The 25,404-nt window shown below is 43.5% G+C and overlaps 1 protein-coding gene across 1 annotated transcript in view; it reads left to right on the forward strand.

The window, feature by feature from the left end:
• The window catches only part of slain1a (SLAIN motif family, member 1a), a 55,873-nt gene extending 31,437 nt beyond the window's left edge, over window positions 1–24,436 (forward strand). Inside the window, exons 3-4 of the mRNA XM_060826527.1 lie at window positions 19,456–19,738; window positions 24,174–24,436. Of these exons, the coding sequence (XP_060682510.1) occupies window positions 19,456–19,738; window positions 24,174–24,249 (359 nt within the window). The 3' untranslated portion in view covers window positions 24,250–24,436. The remainder of the gene's footprint in view (window positions 1–19,455; window positions 19,739–24,173) is intronic.
• The last annotated feature ends 968 nt before the right edge of the window (window positions 24,437–25,404 follow it).

Here is a 25,404-nt window from a genome sequence, read left to right on the forward strand (position 1 = left end):
GTGGGAATTGAACCCAGGTCTCAGGCGCTGTGAGGCAGCAGTGCTAACCACTGTGCCACCGTACCACCCACGGTGTTGTAATGTATTAAATAAGGAGCACTTTTCCTTTATTACCTTAGCTGGCATTGTAATTTCCTCATTAAATGGAGAAATTGTGTGTATTGTGACCTGATCTTGCAAATATCACATTTACAAATTTTTCTCTGAAATTTAAAAGTGCATATGAAATCTGAACAAAAACATCTGGTAAGTTTGAAGTCATAGAGAAAAATGAAAAGGAGAGAGGATTTGTATTTTAAAAAACTGAATTTTGACAGATGATAATTATCACTGCTTTTAGAATGATTGTCATCTTTTCTTAAATGCCACTATTTTGCTTCAAACTTATTTCTACACTTCGCAATTTAGACTCTTTTTTTTAAGCTTGTGCAACAAATACAAGAAACTTCCGATTTTTGACTTGAAACATATTCTTTTTTCGTAGTTTAGAACTGATTTTCTTTTAATATAACTTGATTGTCAGGTTTGGCCATTGCTGTCTTTAATGTGTGGAGGGTACAAAAGGAAGGAAGTTATGATAATCCAACACAGACTGCAGCATTAGGCACTACATAGGATGGGAAGGATGAGAAAGCATTAAAACAGATCATAGGAAAAGGAGTAGGACTATTCAGTCCCTGGAGCCTATTCCATCATTCAATGAGATCAATTCAAAAAAGATCCAAGAGAATAGCAGCTGAGATATGGAATTTCAGCAGACAAGGGCAAATTGGAGAAACAGGGGCTATGAAGAAATAGTTTAGAGGAGATTTGATAGGGGTGTTCAAAACCATGAGGAATCCAGTCAGAATATATGGATGAAACTGTTCCCATAAGTGGAAGGATCAACAATCAAAGATCACTAAGTTAAGGCCTTTGGTGATGTGAGGAAAAGCTGCTTTATCAAGCAGGCAGTTAGGATTGGTAATGTTTTTTGAGAATCGGGTGGAGGCAGCCTCCAGAGAAAGCATTGCTGTGTATGGTGCCCTTATTATTGAGGATAAGGGAGTCTCACTTGTGAATATTTTGCTTTAAGTTTATATTTGGGGTGGGGTTTATTTGTTTTGCTGAAGTTTTTTTTGCTTATGAAGGTCTAACATATCTTTGATGTATGATCACTACAGACCACTGTTGTATGAAGCATTCTGCATTATTGATCAACACGGTAGATTTGCTACTAAAGTCATCTTGAAGAGTAGGGGTTTATCAGACTCACTTGGTCTATTGTGGAAGAGGGAGCCCACTTCATTGTCTAACAAGAGGAGTCTTTTGAACGTGCATGTTTTCATCTTAGCAACAAAGTACAAGTTACGTTTTAGAGGCTGAGGAAAACCATCATTCATCTTACTCCTTCAATATCCTAGCTGTTCTCCTACTAGTTCCATGTAACATTACTATAAGGGGTAATGCTTAGTATTAGCTCCTTCAGACCCTTACACCTTTATACAACATCTCCTCCCAAAATTGGTTTTTTTATTTATTTTTCTATCTATCTATCTATCTATCTATCTATCTATCTATCTATCTATCTATCTATCACTCACTCACTCACTCACTCACTCACTCACTCACTCACTCACTCATTAACATTTACCACTGTCACATCTTCCCAAATGTCTCTGATTTCAGGTGGTCTGGAGGTTTCACTATTCTTGCCACACACATTCTTGACAGCCTTGTTGGATTTGTCAATTCTGGGTTCAAGACATTTAGCCTTGATTCTGTTCCAAAGAGAGTGAATGCTGCAAGTCCCTTTCGACTAAAGACATTTATTAAGACCATAAGAAATAGGTGCAACATAGATCATTCAGACTGGCAAGTCTGCTGTGCCATCCAGTAGTATCCTGGCTGATCCAATCATCCACAATTCCACTTTTCTACCTTTTCCCTAAAACCCCTGATTTCTTTGCTGGTCAAAACATCTGCCTCTGTTTTGAACATACTTAATGATTAACCTCAACATCCATCTGCAGTAAGGGGTTCCACAGATTCAATACCCTATGAGAGAAGAAATTCCTCTTCATCTGTATCTAAAATGGGCAAGCCCTTATTCTTGAATCATGCCCTCTGGTTCTACAATCTCCAGAGAGCGGAAATAATTTTTCCACATGTACCTTGTCAAGTCCCCAAGATAATCTAATATGTTTTAATAAGGTTTCGCCACTCTTTCTTCTAAACTCTAATGAGTACAGGCCCAACCTATTCAACCTCTCTTCATACCTCATATCAACCTAGTGAACATTCTCTCGACCACTACCAATGCCAATTTGCCTCCCTTTAGATAAGGGACCTGGAGTCACTTCTCTCATCAAAGTTATTAACATATATAATAAATAACAGTGGTCCCATCACTGATCCCTGTGGTATTCCACAAGTTACAGATTCTATCCTGAAAATGCCCTCCTTAGCCCAGCTCTGTCTTCTATCCCATCTAATGTTCTTCCTCCAACACCATGGACTCTTATCTTCTTAAATAGCATGAGATATGGTACCTTATCAAATGCATCCTGAAAATCTAAATATATTACATCCACCACTTCCACTTTATCTATCCAACTTGTTATCTCCTCAAAAAATTCCAGAAATTATGTCTGGCATGATTTCCCCTTCATGACGTGTCACTGACAATGCCTGATGATGTTTCTAATGCTTTGCTGTTGTATCCTTTATAGTAAAAAATGAGGTCTGCACATGCTGGAGATCACAGCTGAAAATGTGTTGCTGGTTAAAGCACAGCAGGTTAGGCAGCATCCAAGGAACAGGAAATTCGACGTTTCGGGCATAAGCCCTTCATCAGGAATGAGGAGAGTGTGCCAAGCAGGATAAGATAAAAGGTAGGGAGGAGGGACTTGGGGGAGGGGCGATGGAGATGTGATAGGTGGAAGGAGGTCAAGGTGAGGGTGATAGGCCAGAGTGGGGTGGGGGCGGAGAGGTTAGGAAGAAGATTGCAGGTTAGGAGGGCGGTGCTGAGTTGAGGGAACCGACTGAGACAAGGTGGGGGGAGGGGAAATGAGGAAACTGGAGAAATCTGAGTTCATCCCTTGTGGTTGGAGGGTTCCCAGGCGGAAGATGAGGCGCTCCTCCTCCAGCCGTCGTGTTGTTATGTTCTGCCGGTGGAGGAGTCCAAGGACCTGCATGTCCTCGGTGGAGTGGGAGGGAGAGTTAAAGTGTTGAGCCACGGGGTGGTTGGGTTGGTTGGTCCGGGCGTCCCTGAGGTGTTCTCTGAAGCGTTCCGCAAGTAAGCGGCCCGTCTCCCCAACGTAGAGGAGGCCACATCGGGTGCAGCGGATGCAATAGATGATGTGTGTGGAGGTACAGGTGAACTTGTGGCAGATATGGAAGGATCCCTTGGGGCCTTGGAGGGAAGTGAGGGAGGAGGTGTGGGTGCAAGTTTTACATTTCCTGCGGTTGCAGGGGAAGGTGCCGGGAGTGGAGGTTGGGTTGGTGGGGGGTGTGGACCTGACGAGGGAGTCACGAAGGGAGTGGTCTCTGCGGAACGCTGATAGGGAAGGGGAGGGAAATATATCCCTGGTGGTGGAGTCCGTTTGGAGGTGGCGGAAATGACGGCGGATGATACGTTGTATACGGAGGTTGGTGGGGTGGTAGGTGAGAACCAGTGGGGTTCTGTCTTGGTGGCGGTTGGAGGAGCGGGGCTCAAGGGCGGAGGAGCGGGAAGTGGAGGAGATGTGGTGGGGCGGGAAGTGGAGGAGATGCGGTGGGGCAGGAAGTGGAGGAGATGCGGTGGGCGACCGACTCAACACAGACATCTACTATAAACTGACTGACTCCCACAGCTATCTGGACTACACCTCCTCCCACCCTGCCCCCTGTAAAAACTCCATCCCATATTTCCAATTCCTTCGTCTCCGCCGCATCTGCTCCCAGGAGGACCAGTTCCAAAACCGCACAGCCCAGATGGCCTCCTTCTTCAAGGACCGCAGATTCCCCCCAAACGTGATCGACGATGCCCTCCACCGCATCTCCTCCACTTCCCGCTCCTCCGCCCTTGAGCCCCGCTCCTCCAACCGCCACCAAGACAGAACCCCACTGGTTCTCACCTACCACCCCACCAACCTCCGTATACAACGTATCATCCGCCGTCATTTCCGCCACCTCCAAACGGACCCCACCACCAGGGATATATTTCCCTCCCCTCCCCTATCAGCGTTCCGCAAAGACCACTCCCTTCGTGACTCCCTCGTCAGGTCCACACCCCCCACCAACCCAACCTCCACTCCTGGCACCTACCCCTGCAACCGCAGGAAATGTAAAACTTGTGCCCACACCTCCTCCCTCACTTCCCTCCAAGGCCCCAAGGGATCCTTCCATATCTGCCACAAGTTCACCTGTACCTCCACACACATCATCTATTGCATCCGCTGCACCCGATGTGGCCTCCTCTATATTGGGGAGAAGGGCCGCTTACTTGTGGAACGCTTCAGAGAACACCTCAGGGACGCCCGGACCAACCAACCCAACCACCCTGTGGCTCAACACTTTAACTCTCCCTCCCACTCCACCGAGGACATGCAGATCCTTGGACTCCTCCACCGGCAGAACATAACAACACGATGGCTGGAGGAGGAGCGCCTCATCTTCCGCCTGGGAACCCTCCAACCACAAGGGATGAACTCAGATTTCTCCAGTTTCCTCATTTCCCCTCCCCCCCCCCACCTTGTCTCAGTCGGTTCCCTCAACTCAGCACCGCCCTCCTAACCTGCAATCTTCTTCCTAACCTCTCCGCCCCCACCCCACTCTGGCCTATCACCCACCCCTTGACCTCCTGCCACCTATCACATCTCCATCGCCCCTCCCCCAAGTCCCTCCTCCCTACCTTTTATCTTAGCCTGCTTGGCACACTCTCCTCATTCCTGATGAAGGGCTTATGCCCGAAACGTCGAATTTCCTATTCCTTGGATGCTGCCTAACCTGCTGTGCTTTAACCAGCAACACATTTTCAACTATCCTTTATAGTAAACTCTTAATATTTTCCTAATAACAGACATTAAGCTATCTGGTCCATTGTTCTTTTTTTTTTGTCTCCTTCCCTTTGCAAATATAGCTGTTTAGATGCTAAGAATTTTTGGAAGATTGTGACTAGTGTATTCAGTATCTCTCAAGCCATTTCCTTAAATATCCTTGGATGCCTCCTTGGCTATCGAGTGAACTTATCGATTTTTAGCCCCATTAGCTTCCTTTGCACTTTTTCTCCAGTGGTAGTTATTGTAATTCTTTCCTCTGCTCCTTTTACCCCTTGATCATTAAGTAATTTTGGCGTGCTAGTAGTGTCGTTTACTGCGGAGACTGATGCAAAGTATTCAACTCCTCTGCCATTCCCTGGCTTCCTTTCATTATTTCACCAGTTTCATTCCCTAAAGAGCTAAGTTTACTTTGGCTTCTCTCTTCCTTTTTTATATATTTAAAGCACTTTTGCTGTTTCTTTTGATATTACTTGCAGGTTTGCCCTGAAACTTTATTTTCTCTCTCTTTATTATTTTGTCATTGATTTTTGTTGGTTTTTAAAATTACCCCAATGCTGTCACTTATCACTAGTCTTAGACACATTGTCTGCTTTCCTTTCAATTTGATGTTGTCCTTAACTGCCCTGGTTAACCATGTTGGCTTACCTCCTTCCTAGAATCCTCCTTCCTCACTGAATGGGTTCTTGCTACAAGACATGAGCTATTTACTTAAACATCTGCCATTATTTCTGAAATGTCATTCCTGCTAAGCTCCTTTCCCAGTCGACACCAGCTAGCTCTGTCCTCAATATTTTGTAAATACCTTCATTTAAGCTTAGCATAGTTGTTTCCAAACCACATTCTACCCCTTGAAGCTGAATGCTACATTCAGCCATTTTATGGCCACTGGTTCTGAGGGGATCTTTTACTCTGCCTCATCATACATCACCAGGTCCTAAATAGCCTGATCCCTGGTTGCATCCACAACATATTCGAGGAAACTGTGCAAATATACTCTACGTCTTCCCCCTCGTGGCCTCCTCTAGTTGTCTGACTGTCCCAATCTACATGATGGTTAAAGTTGTCATGATTAATGTATTGCCTCTGTTACATGCTCTTATTGTCTCCAGATTTATCCTCTATCCTACCATATAGCTATTGTTAGGTTGCCTCTGAAACACTCATGCCAATGTCATCTTCTCCTTCTCATTTCTTTATGCCAACCATGCACACCCCACACTGCCATCCCACCCAAGGCAGCCCTCAGGAATTCAATTTGCCAGGTCACTGGTTCCAGCATTGTTCAAGTGAAGCATGGCCCACCAGAACCATTACCTTTAACCCCAGTACTAATGTCAGTGCCCTACAAATTGAAATCAATGCCACACTCCAATCTTTGAGCACAGATTGAAATGCTGTCTTTCAGCAAGAGATATTTCCTAGTCTTATGAATGTTGTTGCCATCAACATAGAGAGCAGTATCTATCCTTTCAATTATACTTTCCCCTAACGCCACGTTATTCTTATTTTCTGACCCCATTTGAATAGTTCCCAGTACCAAAGTGCGATGATCAGTTTGCTTGTTCTCACTGCAGTCCTCACCCTTGTCTGCACAATTTGCAAGAACCTTGTAACAGGGGCCGAGACTTCTTAAATTTAACCCCTTGAGTCCTCCAGAGTCTATCACTCTTTTCCCTCATCACTCTTTTCCCTCATCATAGACCAATTTTGAATTGCCTAGTCTGAGGTGTGAGAGCTCCTCTGAGCAAAGTGTCCAAGTAACATGCCTCTTCTCCGATGTGCCACAATGTTTGCAGCTCAGACTCCAGCTTTTCAACCCGGATCTGAAGTTCCTTGAAATCTTTTGTTTCCATCATGGAGGTCGATTTTCCTACTGAAACAGGCAATTGCTCCATTGTAACTTTGGGGGCACTTTTAACCTCATGCATTTCCTTTGTGGAGGATGATTGCCTTATTGAAACAAACAATTTATTTTCTACAGCATCCTGCATCTCTGAACCAGGCAATTTCATATTGCCCATACCCTGGGTCACTAGAAATTGATTATCTTTCCTTAGTGTCCCTTTCACAGGAATGTAACCAACATATTTCCTTTGTGGAGGATGATCGCCTTGTTCAAACAAACAATTTACTTTCTACAGTATCCTAGATCTCTGAACCAGGCAATTTCATATTGCCCATACCCTGGATTACTACAAATTGATTATCTTTCCTTACTGTCCATTTCACAGGAATGTAAGCAACACATTTTCAGCCTGTAGCAGCAGATACTTATTGTTAATCTGACGTTAAACTGTGTTGAAGTGTGTAGTCTGTTAACTTTAAGTTGTAGATTAGCTTAGAGCTTTTATTTTGGCCTCCGTGATTACATGATTAAAGAAACCATAATGTTTACTTCCTCGGGTCTGTTATTTGAGGATTATTTCTTGGTATGTTCTCTCTCACAGTTACGAAGAATTTTTCCTTTGAAGAATAGGCAACAAAAGTCTTTGTTTGAACTTGCGTATTCTGAATCACCTCAGTATCTGAAATTGGGCTTCAATCTGTAATAGCTATTTGTTCTGATTTTTTTTTCTGATTTTTCGCTGCTGGCCACAGAAACATTTGTCTGTACCTCAGACTAGAGAGTCCCCAACACAATTGATTTCTTGGAACCCAATGTACCCCTCATTGCATGAGAGCCAGTCTCAATACCAGAAACTTAGCTGTTCGTGCTACGTTCCCCTGAGAATCCATCACCCCCTACATTTTCCAAAACAGCAAACCCGTTTCAAACGGGTATAGCCACAGGAGGCTCTTGCACTAGCTGCCTACCTCTCTTATCTTTCCTGGAGTTAACCCATCTATGTGACTGTATCTGAGGCTTCCCCCCTTCTTATAAACTGCCATCCATCACATACTGATACTGTTGCAAGTTCCTCATTGCTTCTAACTGTCTCTCCAACCGATCCATTTGATCTGATAAGATTCACGACCAACAGCATTTATTGCAGATATAATCCGCAGTAACTCTTCAACTCTCTTTAAACTCCCACATCTGACAAGAAGCGCATATCACTCTACTAAAGGCCATTTTTGCTCTTTCACAATCTACAGACCCAGAAAATAATACTGTCTTATTCCTCTACAAAACACTGCCCCAAGTTAAATTCACAATGCTTTGTTGCAATCTGAGTTACTTCCATTGAAGATGTATCAATGAACTCAAATGGGATATACTTAGACTTAAAATATGTTGCTTTATCACTTTAATTTTGACTTTGTGACCTTGGTTTGAATTCCTTCTGTAATATTTCCTACTTCGTGATTCTGATGAATGAACCCAGTTCCTCAACTTCATAGTTGGGCATTTACATTATAGAAGACACTTGATGTTTTTAATAGCTTCTAGGCACATTGTTTACTTATGGACCAGCTTGTCATAGTCCCGTCTAGATGCCCCATCTAGTTATTGTCACTGAAAGGGACAGGAGCTTACTTTGGGAGTGGAAGCATTATTAATTTGAGTTACTGAGGCTGTTTTTGAAAGTGTGAATCTTGCTATCACATGGAGTGTTTGAGTTGAATGGCACAGATGCATTGAAGGGGGAGCTAGATGGTTTCATGAACTACAATGGAATAGAAAGATATGCTGATTAGGGTGCGAGAAAGAGGAGTTGAAGGAAGCTTATGTGGATCATTCTACAAAGCTAGTATTCTGGGCTGTGGTTTGAGTCTTTCAGCTATATACAAGTCCAATCCCTATTGCAGGGTGACTGCATTTAGTTTTGGTACAGATATTTTCTGAAGCCTCGAAATTAAAACCATTGTGTAGCTTTTTGTCCTCGTTGTATGACAACAGCATACCTCTGCTGTGAGACCTGTCATTCTTGCTGAAGATCATTTTAGCTATGAAGGAATTCCCATCATTGTTGGGAAAGGAGCAAGAATAAAATGACAAGGCAGCACAGTTTGCAAAGCCAGCTGCAGTTTTCTTTTTGTTCCATGCAGCTTGAGTTTTGAGTTAAATGACCTTTCTGGAAGGATGTGGATTGATACATTTGTTTTTTCTTTCTGTAATGTTGAGCTGTGCAACCAATTGCTTGAAAGTAATTGCTAGCATTTTATCTAATAGAGATCTCTTCAAATGAGAAGGTTAAGTGATGATTGGTTAAGTTAATCATTGTTTCCAAGGTGAAAGATTTTGATGGAGGAGAATGTGTCCAGAGTTTAGATTAAAATTTGTTGGAAAATTATTGAGGTTAGATGAGGCAACATGTTATTCAGTTACACTTGTCAGATTCTGGAATGCACTCACTTTAAAAAGGTGATAGAAGCTGATTTCCTGGATAATTTTAAAAGGAAGTTAGACAAACCTTCAAATTTGAGAAGCTTACAGGATTATGAACAAAATGCTACAATGCGGAACTAATTACAACTGCTCGTTCAAAGAAACAGCATTTAACAGTGGAATGGTATCCTGCTTCTGTGGTGTAAATTTCAATGTATCTATGACTAAATGAAGATTGAATTATGCAGTTAAGCAAACACCTTTGCGGGAAAAAAATATCATGGTGTAGGGCCGGCATGTTGGCATGAGTAGATGCTTGGCTGCTAATAGGGAACAAAGCATAGGCATTAAGGATTGGCAAGATGTAATGAGTTGTGTACCATTGGTATGAATTCTGGGACCTCAATAGTTTGCAATTTTTGCAAATGTCTTTGAAGGGACGGATAGCATGCTTGCCAGATTTATTACCAACACAAAAATAGGTAGGAAAGTACATTGTGAAGAGCTCTTAAGAGAGACTACAAAAATATTCAGGTAGGTTAACTGAGCGAACGAAGTTCTAGCAAATGGAGTATTCAGTAGCAGGAAAAATATGAAATTGTCCATTTTGGCAGGAAGCATTAAAAAAGAATTACACTATTGAAATAGAGACTGAAGAGCACTGATTGCAGACAAATCTTTGTATCTTCATGCATTAATTATAAAAAGTGAGCAGATACAGCAATTAATTAGGAAAGCTGATAAAATGTTATTATTTACAATGAGGGGAAATTGAATGTAAAGGTGGAGAGGTTATGTTTCAGTTATGTAGGCTACAGGTGAAACCATGTCGGGAGCAATATGTACAGAATTGGTCTCCTTATCCAAAGAAGAATGTAATGGTGTTGGAAAGAGTTTCAAGTGGGTTTACCAGATATAAGACAACCCACCCAATCTAGATATTATGAGAGGGGTTTGGACTGGCTCATCTCAATTCTTTGGGTGTTTCGAGGTGTTTAACGGTGTTGGTTGAAATATATAAAATCCTGAGGGGTCTTGGTAGTTGTGCGGAGGACATTTTCTCTTATGGAATAATAAAAACTAGGGGCCACGTTTAAAAGTCAGGGGGCACCTGTATTACACAGACATTTGGCTTTTTTTTCCCACTCTGAGGATTGACAGTCTTTGGAACTCGCTCTGAAAAGATGCTGGAAACCGAGTCCTTGAATATTTTTAAAGCAGAAGTTCTTCTTTAACAAAGGGTTAAAAGGTTATCAGGATAGCTAGGAATGTAGTTTTGAGATTAAAATCAGATCAGCCATGATCTTATTAAACGGTGGAGTTGGGTGGAGAGGCCTAACTTCTCCTTGTTTGTAAGGTGGAACTGTTATGAGTCTTTCAGCCACAGATCAGAACTTAAGATGACTGATGCACAAGTATTTTAACATTATCAGAACAATAGAAAGGAGAAGAGAAAAGAGAATAAAAAAGGAAGGTGCAATGATCTGCAGCCTACCTGACGTTGAGGTAGATAGCCCCCATTATCTCACACACTCCAGTTACCGGCTCCGCTCCCACTCTCAGCTCCACACCCACACCAGATCCCAGCTCCCAGCCCTGCCGAGTTTTCACCATCCCTCTACACATCCCCCTCACTGAGTACGAATGATCTGTCCTCAGCAAAGGACTCACTTTCATCCCCTCCATCCACACATCAATGAATTTAATACACGCCGTGACGTCGAGCACTTCTTCCGCCGCCTCCGCATCCGAATTACTTTCACAATCAGGACTCCCGCCCACCTCCAACACACTGCATCCACCTGGACACCCCGCGCTGGCCTATTACCTGCCCTCGACCTCTTCATTTCCAACTGCCGCCAGGACATTAACCGCCTCAACCTGTCTACCCCACCTCCCCCACTCCAACCTTTCACCCTCGCAACGCGCAGCCCTCCGATCCCTCTGCTCCAATCCCGACCTCACCATCAAGCCAGCAGATAAAGGGGGCGCAGTGGTAGTCTGGCGCACTGACCTCTACACTGCTGAAGCCAAACGCCAACTCGAGGACACCTCTTTCTACCGCGCCCTCAACCATGACCCCACCCCCGCATCACCAAACCATCATCTCCCAGACCATACAGAACCTCATCACCCCAGGAGATCTCCCACCCACAGCTTCCAACCTCATAGTCCGGGCATCCCGCACTGCCAGGTTCTACCTCCTTCCCAAGATCCACAAGCCTGACCACCCTGGCCGACCCATTGTCTCAGCATGCTCCTGCCCCACTGAACTCATTTCTACCTACCTCGACACTGTCCTATCCCCCCTAGTCCAGGAACTCCCCACATATGTTCGAGACTTCCGTTTCCCCGGCCACCAACGCCTCATCTTCACCATGGATATCCAATCCCTCTACACCTCCATCCGCCATGACCAAGGCCTCCAAGCCCTCCATTTTTACCTCTCCTGATGTCCCCAACAGCACCCTTCCACCGACACACTCATTCGTTTGGCCGAACTGGTCCTCACCCTTAACAATTTCTCCTTCGAATCCTCCCACTTCCTCCAGATCAAAGGGGTAGCCATGGCCACACATGTGGGCCCCAGCTATGCCTGTCTCTTTGTTGGCTCTGTAGAACAGTCGATCTTCCGTAATTACACTGGCACCACTCCCCTCCCCTCCTCTTCCTCCGTTACATTGATGACTGCATAAGCGCCACATCATGCTCCCGCGAGGAGGTTGAGCAATTCATCAACTTCACCAACACATTCCACCCTGACCTTAAATTTACCTGGACCATCTCTGACACCTCCCTCCCCTTCCTGGACCTCTCCATCTCCATTAATGACGACCGACTTGACACTGACATTTTTTACAAACTCACCGACTCCCACAGCTACCTGGATTACACCTCTCCCCACCCTACCTCTTGCAAAAATGCCATTCCGTAATCCCAATTCCTCCACCTCCGCCATATCTGCTCCCAGGAGGACTAGTTCCACCACAGAACACACCAGATGGCCTCCTTCTTTAGAGACCTCAATTTCCCTTCCCACGTGGTTAATGATGCCCTCCAATGCATCTCGTCCACATCCCGCGCCTCCGCCCTCAGACCCCACCCCTCCAACCGTAACAAGGACAGACCGCCCCTGGTGCTCACCTTCCACCCTACCAACCTTCGTATAAACTAAATCATCTGCCGACATTTCCACCAACTCCAAACGGACCCCACCACCAGAGATATATTTCCCTTCCTACCCCTTTCCGCCTTCCGCAAAGACCGTTCCCTCCGTCACTACCTGGTCAGGTCCACGTCCCCCTACAACCCACCCTCCCATCCTGGCACCTTCCCCTGCCACCGCAGGAACTGTAAAACCTGCACCCACACCTCCTCCCTCACCTCTATCCAAGGCCCTAAAGGAGCCTTCCACATCCAGCAAAGTGTTACCTGCACATCCACCAATATCATGTATTGTATCCGTTGCTCCCGTTGCAGTCTCCTCTACATTGGGGAGACTGGACGCCTCTTAGCAGAGCGCTTTTAGGGAACATCTCCAGGACACCCGGCCCAACATTTCAACTCCCCCTCCCACTCTGCCGAGGACATGGAGGTCCTGGGCCTCCTTCACCGCCGCTCCCTCACCACCAGACACCTGGAGGAAGTACGCCTCATTTTCCGCCTCGGAACACTTCAACCCCGTTGCATCAATGTAGACTTCAGCATTTTCCTCATTTCCCCTTCCCCCCACCTCACCCTAGTTCCGAGCTTCCAGCTCAGCACTGTCCCCATGACTTGTCCGAACTTGTCCTACCTGCCTATCTTCTTTTCTACCTATCCACTCCACCCTCTCCTCCATGACCTATCACCTTCATCTCCTCCCCCACTCACCTATTGTACTCTATGCTATTTTCTCCCCATCTCCACCCTCTAGCTTACCTCTCCACGCTTCAGGCTCTCTGCCTTTATTCCTGATGAAGGGCTTTTGCCCGAAACGTCGATTTTACTGCTCATTGGATGCTGCCTGAACTGCTGTGCTCTTCCAGCACCACTACTCCAGAGACTGAAATTAACAGTACACTCAAACATGGGAAAAATGAATTCAAGTGACACAAGGGAGGGGTTAGATGGTGGAAAAAATGGAGAAGCAGGTAAGATTCCCAGTCATGGCACATGTTAGATTGGAAACATGACAGCAGAGTGAAGGATGGGATGCAGGCGCAAGGCATTAAGAAACTTGAAATTCAAAGGCAGATGCTGAAGGCTACAACTCATATCATACCCTAGAAATTCTGGCACTTGTGCAAAGTAGGGTAGGTTGTATATGTTCAGCCCAGAGTTCCACGTATTGTTTCTTTTTATATAGTTGCAGCGGGTGGTGGCAGTGGAAAACAAATTCCAGCCACAGGATCCTTGCAGGACTGCATGTGATTAGGAGTGTTCTGTAGCAGGATATGAGACTCCATACTGAAAAGGTCTTCCTGTAACAGCCTTCAGGCAGTTAGAGCTCAGTCCCAGGAGCCATTAGGTGCAACCTGATGTTACAGTCAGGGATCAGAAGAAGCCCTGAGAGCTGTCTGATGCAGTCACCATTTGTAAGAAGGCCTGAGGGCCATTGATGGTTCAGTGCAGCAGTGATTGAGAATGAAGAAAGTGCACAAGACAGTGCCAGTAGCTGAGAAACATTAGAGCTTGAAAAAGTATCAGTTCAGTAAAATCCAGCTCATTTTCTTGGCTTTTGGCATTGTGCTTGAGTAAGTGCTGGGATGCAGTCTTAGAATTCCAAGGAGCACAGCCTCATGAGAAGCTACCTGGTCATGAGTAGTCATTGATGGAATGGCTTGTGAGTGGTTTCTCAAGCTGGATCGTCAATAGTGAGAATTGCAATCTTCTGTAAATGAGACAATATTTGTACAGATTTAGTGTCAATGTTGGGGAGGGATTGTACAATGTTTGTGGAGTAATCTGATTTGTCTTTTCTACATTTAACGTTCTCTGTGGGGGTGCTTACTGTTAATTCTGGATATTAAAGTATAAATTGTACATGTACTAGATGTACTAGTTTATTCTGTTTATTCGTGACTGTGGAATCTTCTGGCTTTATTCTCTTAGTAACTTGCTAGAATCTGAAACATTGTCCATTTTAAACAAAGAACCTGCTTGTCCCTCGACAAATTATAATATCCATTTGGAAATCTCATCAGGGATCATTACAAGGAGACAAACAACCAACAAGAGCTTGGATTCGCATGCTGTTACTTTATTCTGTCTAGTCCTTTACCCTCAACATCAAACCATTTTATAATTCCAAGAAATTTGTTATTCATCTCAAAAAGGTGCACAGAAGCAAATGTTGTTTTTATTGGAGTTTGCATTGAACCTCATTGAAACAGTGTAAAGGGAATATTCAGAATTGGTGGAATATTGAAATCATAGTCAAGATTAGAGTGGTGCTGGAAAAGCACTGCAGGAAATATCAACATTTTGGGCAAAAGGCCTTCATCAGGAATGAAGCTGGGAGCCTCGGGGGTGGATAGATTTATCTCGATCCCAGCCTCTTTCCTGATGAAGGCCTTTTGCCCGAAACATTTTTTTTTCCCCTGCTCCTCAGATGCTGCCTAACCTGCTGTGCTTTTCCAGCACCACTCTAATCTCAACTCTGATCTCCAGCATCTGCAGTCCTCACTTTCACCTGGAATATTGAAATGACAAGTCTAAGAGTGCTCAGATCAGAGGGACTTGGCAAAATAGGCAGCTGACCTCATTTGGTGTCCCTAGCATAGAGAAGCTTACAAAATGACAAACAAATGTACTGTTCTATCTTGAAGAATGTACCCATATCTCTTAAGGAAATAGGGTTTGTGTGAGAGAAAGTGAGTGAACAGGTATTGCATCTTCTGCATTTGTGCCATAAGCTGTGAGCACAAGACAGTTGTTTGAAAAGGTGATATAGAAGTGAAATAAGAAGGCATGGAGGGGAGATTACGAAGAGCTTCAAGAGGTTTGCCATAGCTCACACCATCTTCAGCCTACCAAATTGCCTTGATCCTTTGCAGTTCTTGTACAGGCTCAGCAGGTCAACAGCAGGTGCCATCTCCTTGACCCTATCCTCATTCCTGGAGCATCTGTATAACAAGGATACCTATGTCAGGCTCCTACATATTGATTGAGGTTCTGCTGTCAACCCCTGATACTCCAAACAAATTCATCTCTAAGCTCCGAGACCTAGGTCTCGCACCCCCCACCCCCCCCCCCCCTCACCTCCTGTAACTGGTTCCTCGACTTCCAGATCCACAGTCAGACCGCTATCAGTAAGAATAGGCGAATACACTTTCCCCACCATAATCATCAACATCAGTGCCCTGCAAGGCAGCGTGTTCAGCCCCCTACTATACTCCTTATACACTCATGACTATGACCAAATTCTGCTCCAACTCCATTTACAGGTTTGCCAACGACACCACTGTTGTAGGGTGGATTTCAATCAATGATGAGACAGAATACGGGAAAGAAATCGAGCGCTTAGTGGCATGGTGTAAAGATGACAATTTCTCCATCAATGTCAACAAAATGAAGGAACTGGTTATTGACTTTAGAAACCAAAGTGGAGGGCACAGCCCAGTCTGTATCAACGGTGCTGAGGTGGAGATTAGATTAGATTCCTTAGTGTGGAAACAGGCCCTTCGGCCCAACAAGTCCACACCGACCTTCCGAAGAGCAACCCACCCAGACCCGTTCCCTTACCCTACATTTTTTTCTTTACCTCTGACTAATGCACCTAACTCTACGGGCAATTTAGCATGGCCAATTCACCTAACCTGCACATCTTTGGACTGTGGGAGGAAACCGCAGCACCCAGAGGAAATCCACGCAGACACTGGGAGAACGTGCAAACTCCACACAGACAGTTGCCCAAGGCGGGGAATGAATCCCGGTCCCTCGTGCTGTGAGGCAGCAGTGCTAGCCACTGAGCCATGGTGCTGCCCTCAAAAATCACGCACATTAGGCAACAGTGGGAGACAAACCCAAGCCTGTGTGGAGATAATCACCTGAATCCAGCGGCTTAGACAGCTTAGCCATAGCCCAGAGATGGTTGAAAATGCCACGCTGCTGGGAATGATGATCACCAACAATCTGTCCTGGTCCACCCATGCCAATGCACTGGTCAAGAAAGCACAACGATGTCTCTACTTCCTCAGGAGGCTAAGGAAATTTGGCTTGTCCACAAGCACTCTTACCAATTTTTATAGATGCACCGTACAAAGCATTCTATCTGAATGCATCACAACATGGTTTGACAACTGCTCTTCTCAAGACTGCAAGAAACTACAATGAGTTGTGCACATAGCCCAGTCCATCTCACAAACTAGCCTTCCATCCATTGATTCCATCTGTACTCCCCGCTGCCCCAGAAAAGCAGCCAACATCATCAAAGACCCCTCCCACCCTGGTTATACTCTCTTACACCCTCTTCCATCAGGCAGAAAATATAAAGCTTTGTATATACACTTAAGTAGATTGAAGAAGAGCTTCTTTCCCACTATTATTAGACTTTTGAAGGGATCTCTCAAATTTTAATTTAATGGTTGATCTCGCTTTCTGTGCACCTTCTCTGTAGCCATAACAGTGTATTCTTCACTCTGTTCTATTACCCAAATGCACTTTGTATGATCTGACCTGCCTGTACTGCACACAAGACAAAACTATTCATTGTACCTTGGTACATGTGACAATAATGAATCAAATCAACTCCTTCCATCCAATAAATAGAGAGGTAAAGGAAGAGGGCATTCAATTCTGTGGTCAGATCATATTGTAGCTGGCAGCAACTGTGGAAGACGATCTGGTTAATGCAGAAGTATAACTTGCAAGGAGTTAAGGAGATGACAATCTTTTGGTATTTTCTCTCTGATGCACTGAGAGCAGGAATTTTGCTTTAAAGTAGAGTAGTTCTCCTATTGGAGGATGATTCTCACCCTATCTATCTCCATGGCAACACAGTGATACCATGGGCACCTCCAACAGTGCTTGTCAAGCATCCAATCCAAATGAAGTTCACTTCCCAAAAGCCCCCCTGGCAGAATCGGCTGATTTGCCAATGCCAAATAAAACTAGCTCAGCTCTCAGAACAGCTGTGTAGTCGATTGCATTGTTCCAAAAGAGGGAGAGGCACATGTTGATAATATCTGATCTGCTGATAGAGGCTGAGTCTTATTTTCTTTATTTTAGTCTTTATCAGTTTGTCAAAACTCTGTACAGCCAGGCTGTTTAATAGAACTCTGAATTCAAATTTTGTTTTGCTTGCTGGATTTTATTTAAAGAGATACAAATTACACATTGGGCGCTTCCAATAGTTCTGAGCCTGCTCACAGAGCAGTTCAGAGAACACCTCTGGGACACCCACACCAACCAACCCCACCGCCCTGCGTTAGAACACTTCAACTCCCCCTCCCACTCCGCCAAGGATATGCAGGTCTTGGGGCTGCTCTACCGCCACTCCCTAATCATCCAATACCTGAAGGAAGAATGCCTCATCTTCTGCCTCAGGACCCGCCAACCCCATGGCATCAATGTGGATTTCACCAGTTTCCTCATTTTCCCTCCCCCCACCTGATCCCAGTTCCAACCTTCTAACTCCTTCCCACCTATCCACTCTACTCTCCCTTCTGACCTATCATCATTACCCCCACCTCCATCCACCTATTGCACCTCTCAGCTAAGTTCCCCCAACCCCACCTCATCTCATTTAACTCTCCATTCCCAATGATCCTGGCCCTATTCCTGATGAAGGGCTTTTGCCCAAAACGTCAATTTTCCTGCTCCTTTGATGCTACCTGACCTGTTGTGCTTTTCCAGCACCACACTCTTCTATTCCAATAGTTCAGCCTGCTGCGGTATATGCATACTTACATACACATGTAGGTCCTGAATTAGACCCGACTGAATACGGTTACCACCCAATGATTAACAAGTAGATCAGCTGCCACACATTTTAAGGGTAACCAAGGAATTTATTATTTTGTTTATTCATTCATGGGATGTGTGCATTGCTGACTGGGCCACCATCTATTGACCTACCCTTATTGTCTAGAGGGCAGTTATGAGCCTATTAAGAGTCACATTGCTGTTGGTCCTGAATTGCCTGTAAGTCAGACCAGGTAAAGGTGGCTGATTCCCTTCCCCTAAAGGACATTATTGAACCAGATGGGAATTTACAATATTCAACACTAGTTACATGTGATTCAATCCCCTGTGTTCAGAATGTGAGCCTAGATTACTCGTCTTGTGATATTCCAACTATGTCACCATCTCAAGCTTGTACAAGGAGCAAATGTGTGACACAATGGCTAGTCATACACAATTTCACTTTCTTAATCTACATTTGAAACTTGTAACTGAGTTGCTGTAATATTTATCAAATTTGTGCTGTAATAGGGGGAATTTTATAGTAATTTAGCTTTCTATAGCAATTCATGATGTGCAGAGAGAAGTTTGAATGCTTTGCAAGAGTGGACATTCACAAATTGTGAAACAAAGTTTGGAAAAGGACATGAAACGTTGAGAAAAATTAAGAACCTTCTGGACATCATTAGGGAACAATTGTTTAGAGAAGGAATTCCAGAAAGTGGGGCCCTTGTTATAATGTGCCATTAAATGATACTGCATGGTCACTTGTTTCTATTGACAATCTTGTTGTGTTTGACTGTGATTCATTATGACCAAAACAGTAGCAAATTAAACTGATAATTTTCTAGTATTCAGCATTCCTATAGTGTAGATCATTGCAAATGGTATACAATGTACAACAATTGAATTAAATCTACTTCACATTCTGTTTAAATCAGCCAAGAGTTGCTGTGTAATCATTTTGAATTTTTGATCCTTCTAGTACTGTGACAATAAAGGAACTGAATGATGGAAGTTCACAAACAGTGTTTGCTTGGTTTAGCTGAGATGATGCCTTGAAACAGTGCAGCGTAAGCTGACAGGAGAATGCTGCAAAAGTGTACAAAATATAACTATCATCGCTGTCTGCTGAAGCACATTTTAGTTTAGAGATAAATGCAGTTGCGTGCAACATGCAAGCATTCTTACAAATGCTCTAACTGAAGGTCACAAATACAACAGGGGAAGTAAATAAACCTCCTATTTGAATAATTTGAATCTTTACTTTCTCTCTAGGTCCTTCTCTCAATAAGCTACAACACCGAGTAAACAGTGTCAGCCATTTTCCATTGTCGGTCAGGCAGCCACCTAAGGCTACAGCTTATGTGAGCCCAACTGTTAATAATACAAATGGAATCCATACGTCTGTCAGTTTGCATTCCATTTCGAGTACTGGTATCCCTTTACCAAATAGGCCCAGTAACACGGGGATACCAGGTCGGAGTGGCCTTCCCAGACCGACATCTGCTATTGGAGGTAGTGGAATACCCAGAAGCAAATTAGCACAACCTGTCCGAAGGTGAGTCATGTTTTAAGCAGTACTTTTTAATCTGTGAAGTAAGTGCTTTTATTTATTTCTAGGAATTTTCTATACTTGACAGTGCCAGTGATAGTGCCTTGTTGTTTGATCTTGTCCAGAGATGGATGTAAATCAGAGACTTGAGTGTAGCTTAATTTCTCTCTGCTGCCTCTTGAGAAAGCAATCCCATTTATTGTGTGTCTTGAAAACTGATGAAGCTTAATCCCTGCTCCATGAATGTGATTTCAGACTCTGTACAGAGCTTAATGGAATTTCTTTTTTTTTAGAAAGGAATCATTACAGTGTGGAAACAGGCCATTCAGCCCAATGAGTCCACACCAACTCTCCAAAGAGTATCCCACCCAGAACCATCCCCTTACCCTAACCCTGTAACCTGGCATTTCCCATTTATAATGCACCTAACTTACACACCTCTGAATACAATGAGCAATTTAGCAAAGTCAACCAATGTAATGTTGACATCTTTGGACTGTAGGAGGAAACCGGAGCACCTGGTGGAAACCTACGCAGACATGGGAGAATATGTAAACACACAGTTACTGAAGGTGGAATAGAAGCTGGGTCCCTGGCATTGTGAGGCAGCAGTGCTAACCAGTGAGTGCCTGTGTAGTTTTTCCAAATGAACATATAGTACTATTGTATATATAGTGTAGGGTGGCATAGTGGCTCAGTGGTTAGCACTGCTGCCTCACAGCTCCAGGGACCAGGGTTTGATTTCAGCCTTGGGTGACTCTTGGTGTGGAATTTGTACATTCTCCCTGTGTCTGGGTGGGTTTCTGCCAGGTGCTTCAGTTTCCTCCCACAGTCCAAAGATGTGCAGATTCGGTGGATTGGCCATGGGGAATGTAGGGTTACAGGGGTAGAGTCTGGGTGGAATGCTCGTCAAAGGGTCAGTGTGGTCTCGATGAGTGAAAACATCTGCTTCTACACTAAAAGGGATTCTCTTCTTTAATAATGATTTTAATGTGGAGGCAAGTTCACATTTATCTATTTTTATTTCAGTTCTAGGCAGAAATTGGAAGTGATTAGTGGTAATCAGATGCCAGGTTTGATCAAATATTCATGATTAACCAATAACATGACCAACTAATCAATCAGTTTCCACAAACCATACAACATATGCCTTATGGAGTGAGGTGCAGGTTTTACGAACTTATGTAGGTCTCTCTTATAATTGGAAATTGAAGAGGGATAGTAATATCAAATGGCTGGTGTTGATTATGGGTTTGTGATGAATAAGATTGGAATGTAACAATACAGTGTTAAGTATATTCGTGATAATTAACACTAATTAAGCATGTAATTAGTAAGGGATTAAACATGTTAATAGGGATGGGGGAAGTGAATTAAAGGAGATGAAGTAACGGTTCAGAAAGGGTGGATGCTGGGAAACTGTTTCGATTAGGCGTGGAGACTAGGACCTGTGGGCATAGCCTTAGAATTGGAGGGGGGGGTCAATTTTAAAACTGAAATGAAGAGATATTTCTTCAGTCAGAGAGTAGTGGGCCTGTGAAATTCATTGTCACCGAACGCATTGGAGGCCAGGATCTTAGATATCTTCAAATCAGAGATTGATAAGTTCTTGATCTCGCAAGGAATTAAGGGCAACGGAGAAAAGTGTGGGTAAGTGGAGTTGAAACACCCATCAACCATGATTAAATGGCGGAGTGGATTTGATGGGCAGAATGGCCTTACTTCCACTCTTATGTCTTATGTACTATATAAAGTTATGTGGGCTATATCTTTAATATAGACACTGCAAATGTGCATGGGAACAAAATGAACTGTCTGCAATTGCAGCGCCACTAAATGCAGTTGAGTCAAAATGAAACTAGGTTTCGTTTGTCCCATACCTCAGCAGCCAGTCATTATTTTAATAGTTATAAAATGAAGCATACATAAGCTATGTCTGCCTCTTTGTGGGATATGTGGAACATATCTCTTCTGCAGTTACACTAGCACCATTCCTCACTTTTTCCTACAGTAACTTGATGACTGTATCTGCGTTGCCTCTTGCTCCCACAAGAAGCTCAAACTGTTCATTAACTTCACCCACACCTTCAACCCAATTTCAAATTCTCATGAACCTCTCCATCTCCCTCTGTGGTAACTGACTTAGCACCAACATCCATTTCAAATCCACTGACTCCCACAGCTACCTCGACTACACCTCCTTTCACCCACCCTCCTGCCAAAATGTGATCCCATACTCCCAATTCTTCTGCCTCTGCTGTATCTGCCCCCCAGGATGAGAGATTCTACTCCAAGACATCCCAGATGTCCTCCTACTTTAAGGACCGTCATTTCCTCTCTCCTGTAATTAATAAAGCTTCAACTGCATCTCCTCCATTTCCCGCACCTCTGTCCTTAAACCCTCTCCCCTTAACCACAATAAGGATGGAGTCCCCTGGTCCTCACATTTCACCGCACCAGTTCTAAATCCAATGCATTATCCTCTGCCATTTTCACCACCTGCAGTCAGATTCATCATCAAAAAGATATTTCCTTCCAGACCCCACCTGCTTTCTGTAGGGACCGTTCACTCCACGACTCCCTCATCAGTTCCACATTCCCCACCAACTTCTCCTCCACACCCGGCACCTTTCCCTACACCTCCCCTCTCACCTCCGTCCAAGGCCCCAAACAATCATTTCAAACCTAACAGAGATTCACCTGCACTTCTAACCTGGTCTACTGCATCCATTGCTCCTGATGTGGTCTCCTCTACATCAAAGAGACCAAGTGCACTCTGACTGGGGTTTGCAGAGCATCTGCACTCTGTACGCTCCAATCAACAATTAGCTTCCAGTTGCCAGCCATTTCAACTCCCACCCCACCACCCCCCAGGCAACATGTCCATCCTGGGCCGCCCTTCATTGTCAAGATGAGGCCACACGCAAACTGAAGGAACTTCACCTTATATTCCGCCTCGAGCGTTTACAGCCTAATGGCCTCAACAGAGAGTTCACCAGCTTCAAAATCTCCCCACCCCCAACCTCATCCCATATCCAGCCCTCTGTCCTCCCTGCCTCCTTGACTTGACCTAACCTGTCCATCTCTTCCTTCTCACCTATCTGCTCCACCCTTCTCATTGACCAAGCACAATTACCCCCTTACCTATGTCCACCTATCGCCATCTCACCTACCTTCCCCCAGCCTGATCCCTTCCATTTATTTATGCGCTCCCTTCCCCTCTCTAGTCCTGATCCGAAATGTTGATTTTCCTTCTCCTCCAATGCTGTGCCTCTCCAGCCCCACATATTATTGACCCTTAAGTATAACACAATTGTGCAATGTGTGTGTGTACCTTCTGATAAACTCCAAAGTAGATTGGTAATTAAACTGTTAAGAATGTTATGTCTATATATGCTTCCTATTAATTTTTTCAATTCAGTTATAATGAGAACTACCTGTGCCAATTTGCCACATAATTATAGCCTCTTGCCAGTGGAATACTTCAGCGTGGGAGGATATAATTGCTATGCAACAGGTTTTCATGTGCATTTGTGTGATAAATGTGGTTATAGCAATTTATAACATCATTACAAAAATATGAACTAAATTAATGCTTTAAAATAGTGGCTAAGTTATGTCCTTACACTCTGAACTAAACCACTAAACCCCAGTTAAACTAAAAACTACATTTGGTCTCGAGTCTCCAAAAATGTCATTATTTCGCTTTTTAAATGTTAGACCATTGAATCAACAAGTTGAGTACAATTAGAAGAATCATGCTGTACTGAAACCAACTTATTTTATTGTCAGCAATTTGGCTTCAGTAATTTATGTTGGACATTGGTGGATGTGTGGCTAAGTTACACAATATATTATACCAGAAGTGGCTGTACACAATATTAGTGAATATTATGCACTTTTATGATATTTTTCTGTAATTTTCATATAGATGTAAATCACTTTGTCACACGTCCAATAATGCAAGGTCATCTACTAACGATGCATTCACCAACACCATCCATTTCTGGACAATGGTATATCAACAAGGATAATATTGTTTTACCTCTTTTCTGAAAATAAACATAATTTAGTATTTTCATGAGGGAAAAGAATATCTTGCATTTATATAGTTTCTTCCTTGGTTACCAAAATGCTTCACAGCCACTTTAGAAATCATGAAGTGTTGTAATCTCAGAAATGCGTTAAAAGGTTTGACAGCAATTTTGATTCCAGAAGCTCTGAAGAAAAGTCATATTCAACTCAAAACTTTAACTGTCTTTTCTTTCTCCACAGAAGCTACCAAACTTGCTTGGTATTTCCAGCACTACTTTTTTCATATAGGAATCTGTTTTATCCAAACCAAAATGGAAATACAGATGTATAATATGCATTTTTAACTTGAAAATGAAAACTTTGTGGCCTGTGATTTAACCTGCTATTTCTTTCCTTTTCTCTCCAGTTTTCTTCAGCCCCCAAAGCCCCTCACAGCACTCAGTTCTCTTAAAGATGGAAGCTGGAGGGATGGCTGTTACTAACATTCACTGTCACAGAGACTGTTTAAACAGTGGAGCTCTTACACAATGATGCCCAGCTGGCTGGGTTTAGATATGTTACAAGTTGTTTGTATCTACAGTTGGTTTCAGTGAAAATTCTAAAGTCTAGGCACATAGTTACACAAGTTTTGTTAATAAGTAATACTAAGCGAACTAACTGTTGTAATGTTGTGCTTTTAAACCTTAGCCCCGTGCGTTGTAATAATCTCAAACTTGCAGATGCAATACTTCCAGTGCAAGATGCCTCTTGATCAGATTCGATTTGTTTAATGTTAGCTTTGCACTAATATTACAAAAAGTATTTTGCCATAAGGGATTTTCTTTCTTTAGGAGATGAAATTAACTTTGCTTTTATTGAATTGCATTTGAACAAAACTGTCAACTATTGAGTGTATGCTGCAGACCAACACTTGTCGTGCCAAACTGTAATACCTCAACTAAAAGCAATGGTTATGGAAGCTCCAATACTGTTACATATAATTTAATCACTAAATTGCCACATGTTTGAAATGATAAACTGAAATTGCCTTGTGCATGACGGAAGTAATTAGCAAATGCTAGCTAAATATAAAACACACATCACCTGCTCTCCTCACTTGGTACTTATTCATTTATGATAGCTGGCTGGAGAGTTCAATGTGAGAGACATACCAGCCACTCTTCTATGACTCTACATAACAATGTAAAGTAATTATAGCACACAAAAGACAGTCCTACAAGTCTGTGATAATATTTATAGACACATTTACCACCTCACACCATTCTTCAACTAATGTCATTTGTGTCTTTTTTCCCCCTAGTTTGTCACTAGCATCCCACTAAATACCTCTGTACGAGACACCTGAACTATTCCACAATCCCAACTACTGTCTGGGTAAAGGCGTTTCTTCTAAATTTCCTACTAGATTTATTAGTGATTATTAAATGTTACACTCTGAGCTTAGAGGCCTAATTTTTTTTTTGCATTAATATGGACTTGTTAAGCTAATTTTAGTGACGTTTGATTCTATGCATGTAGATCCCGCTGCTCTTCTATCCCACTTAGATTTTGTTTGCCCAATGTGCTCACCCAAAGTTTAATGTCACACGTGTGCTATGCTGTCACTCCCAGTGCATCCGCAGAAGGCTTTTACTTCA

The sequence above is a fragment of the Hemiscyllium ocellatum genome, chromosome 6 (assembly GCF_020745735.1).
Source record: "Hemiscyllium ocellatum isolate sHemOce1 chromosome 6, sHemOce1.pat.X.cur, whole genome shotgun sequence".
Lineage (NCBI taxonomy): Eukaryota > Metazoa > Chordata > Chondrichthyes > Orectolobiformes > Hemiscylliidae > Hemiscyllium > Hemiscyllium ocellatum.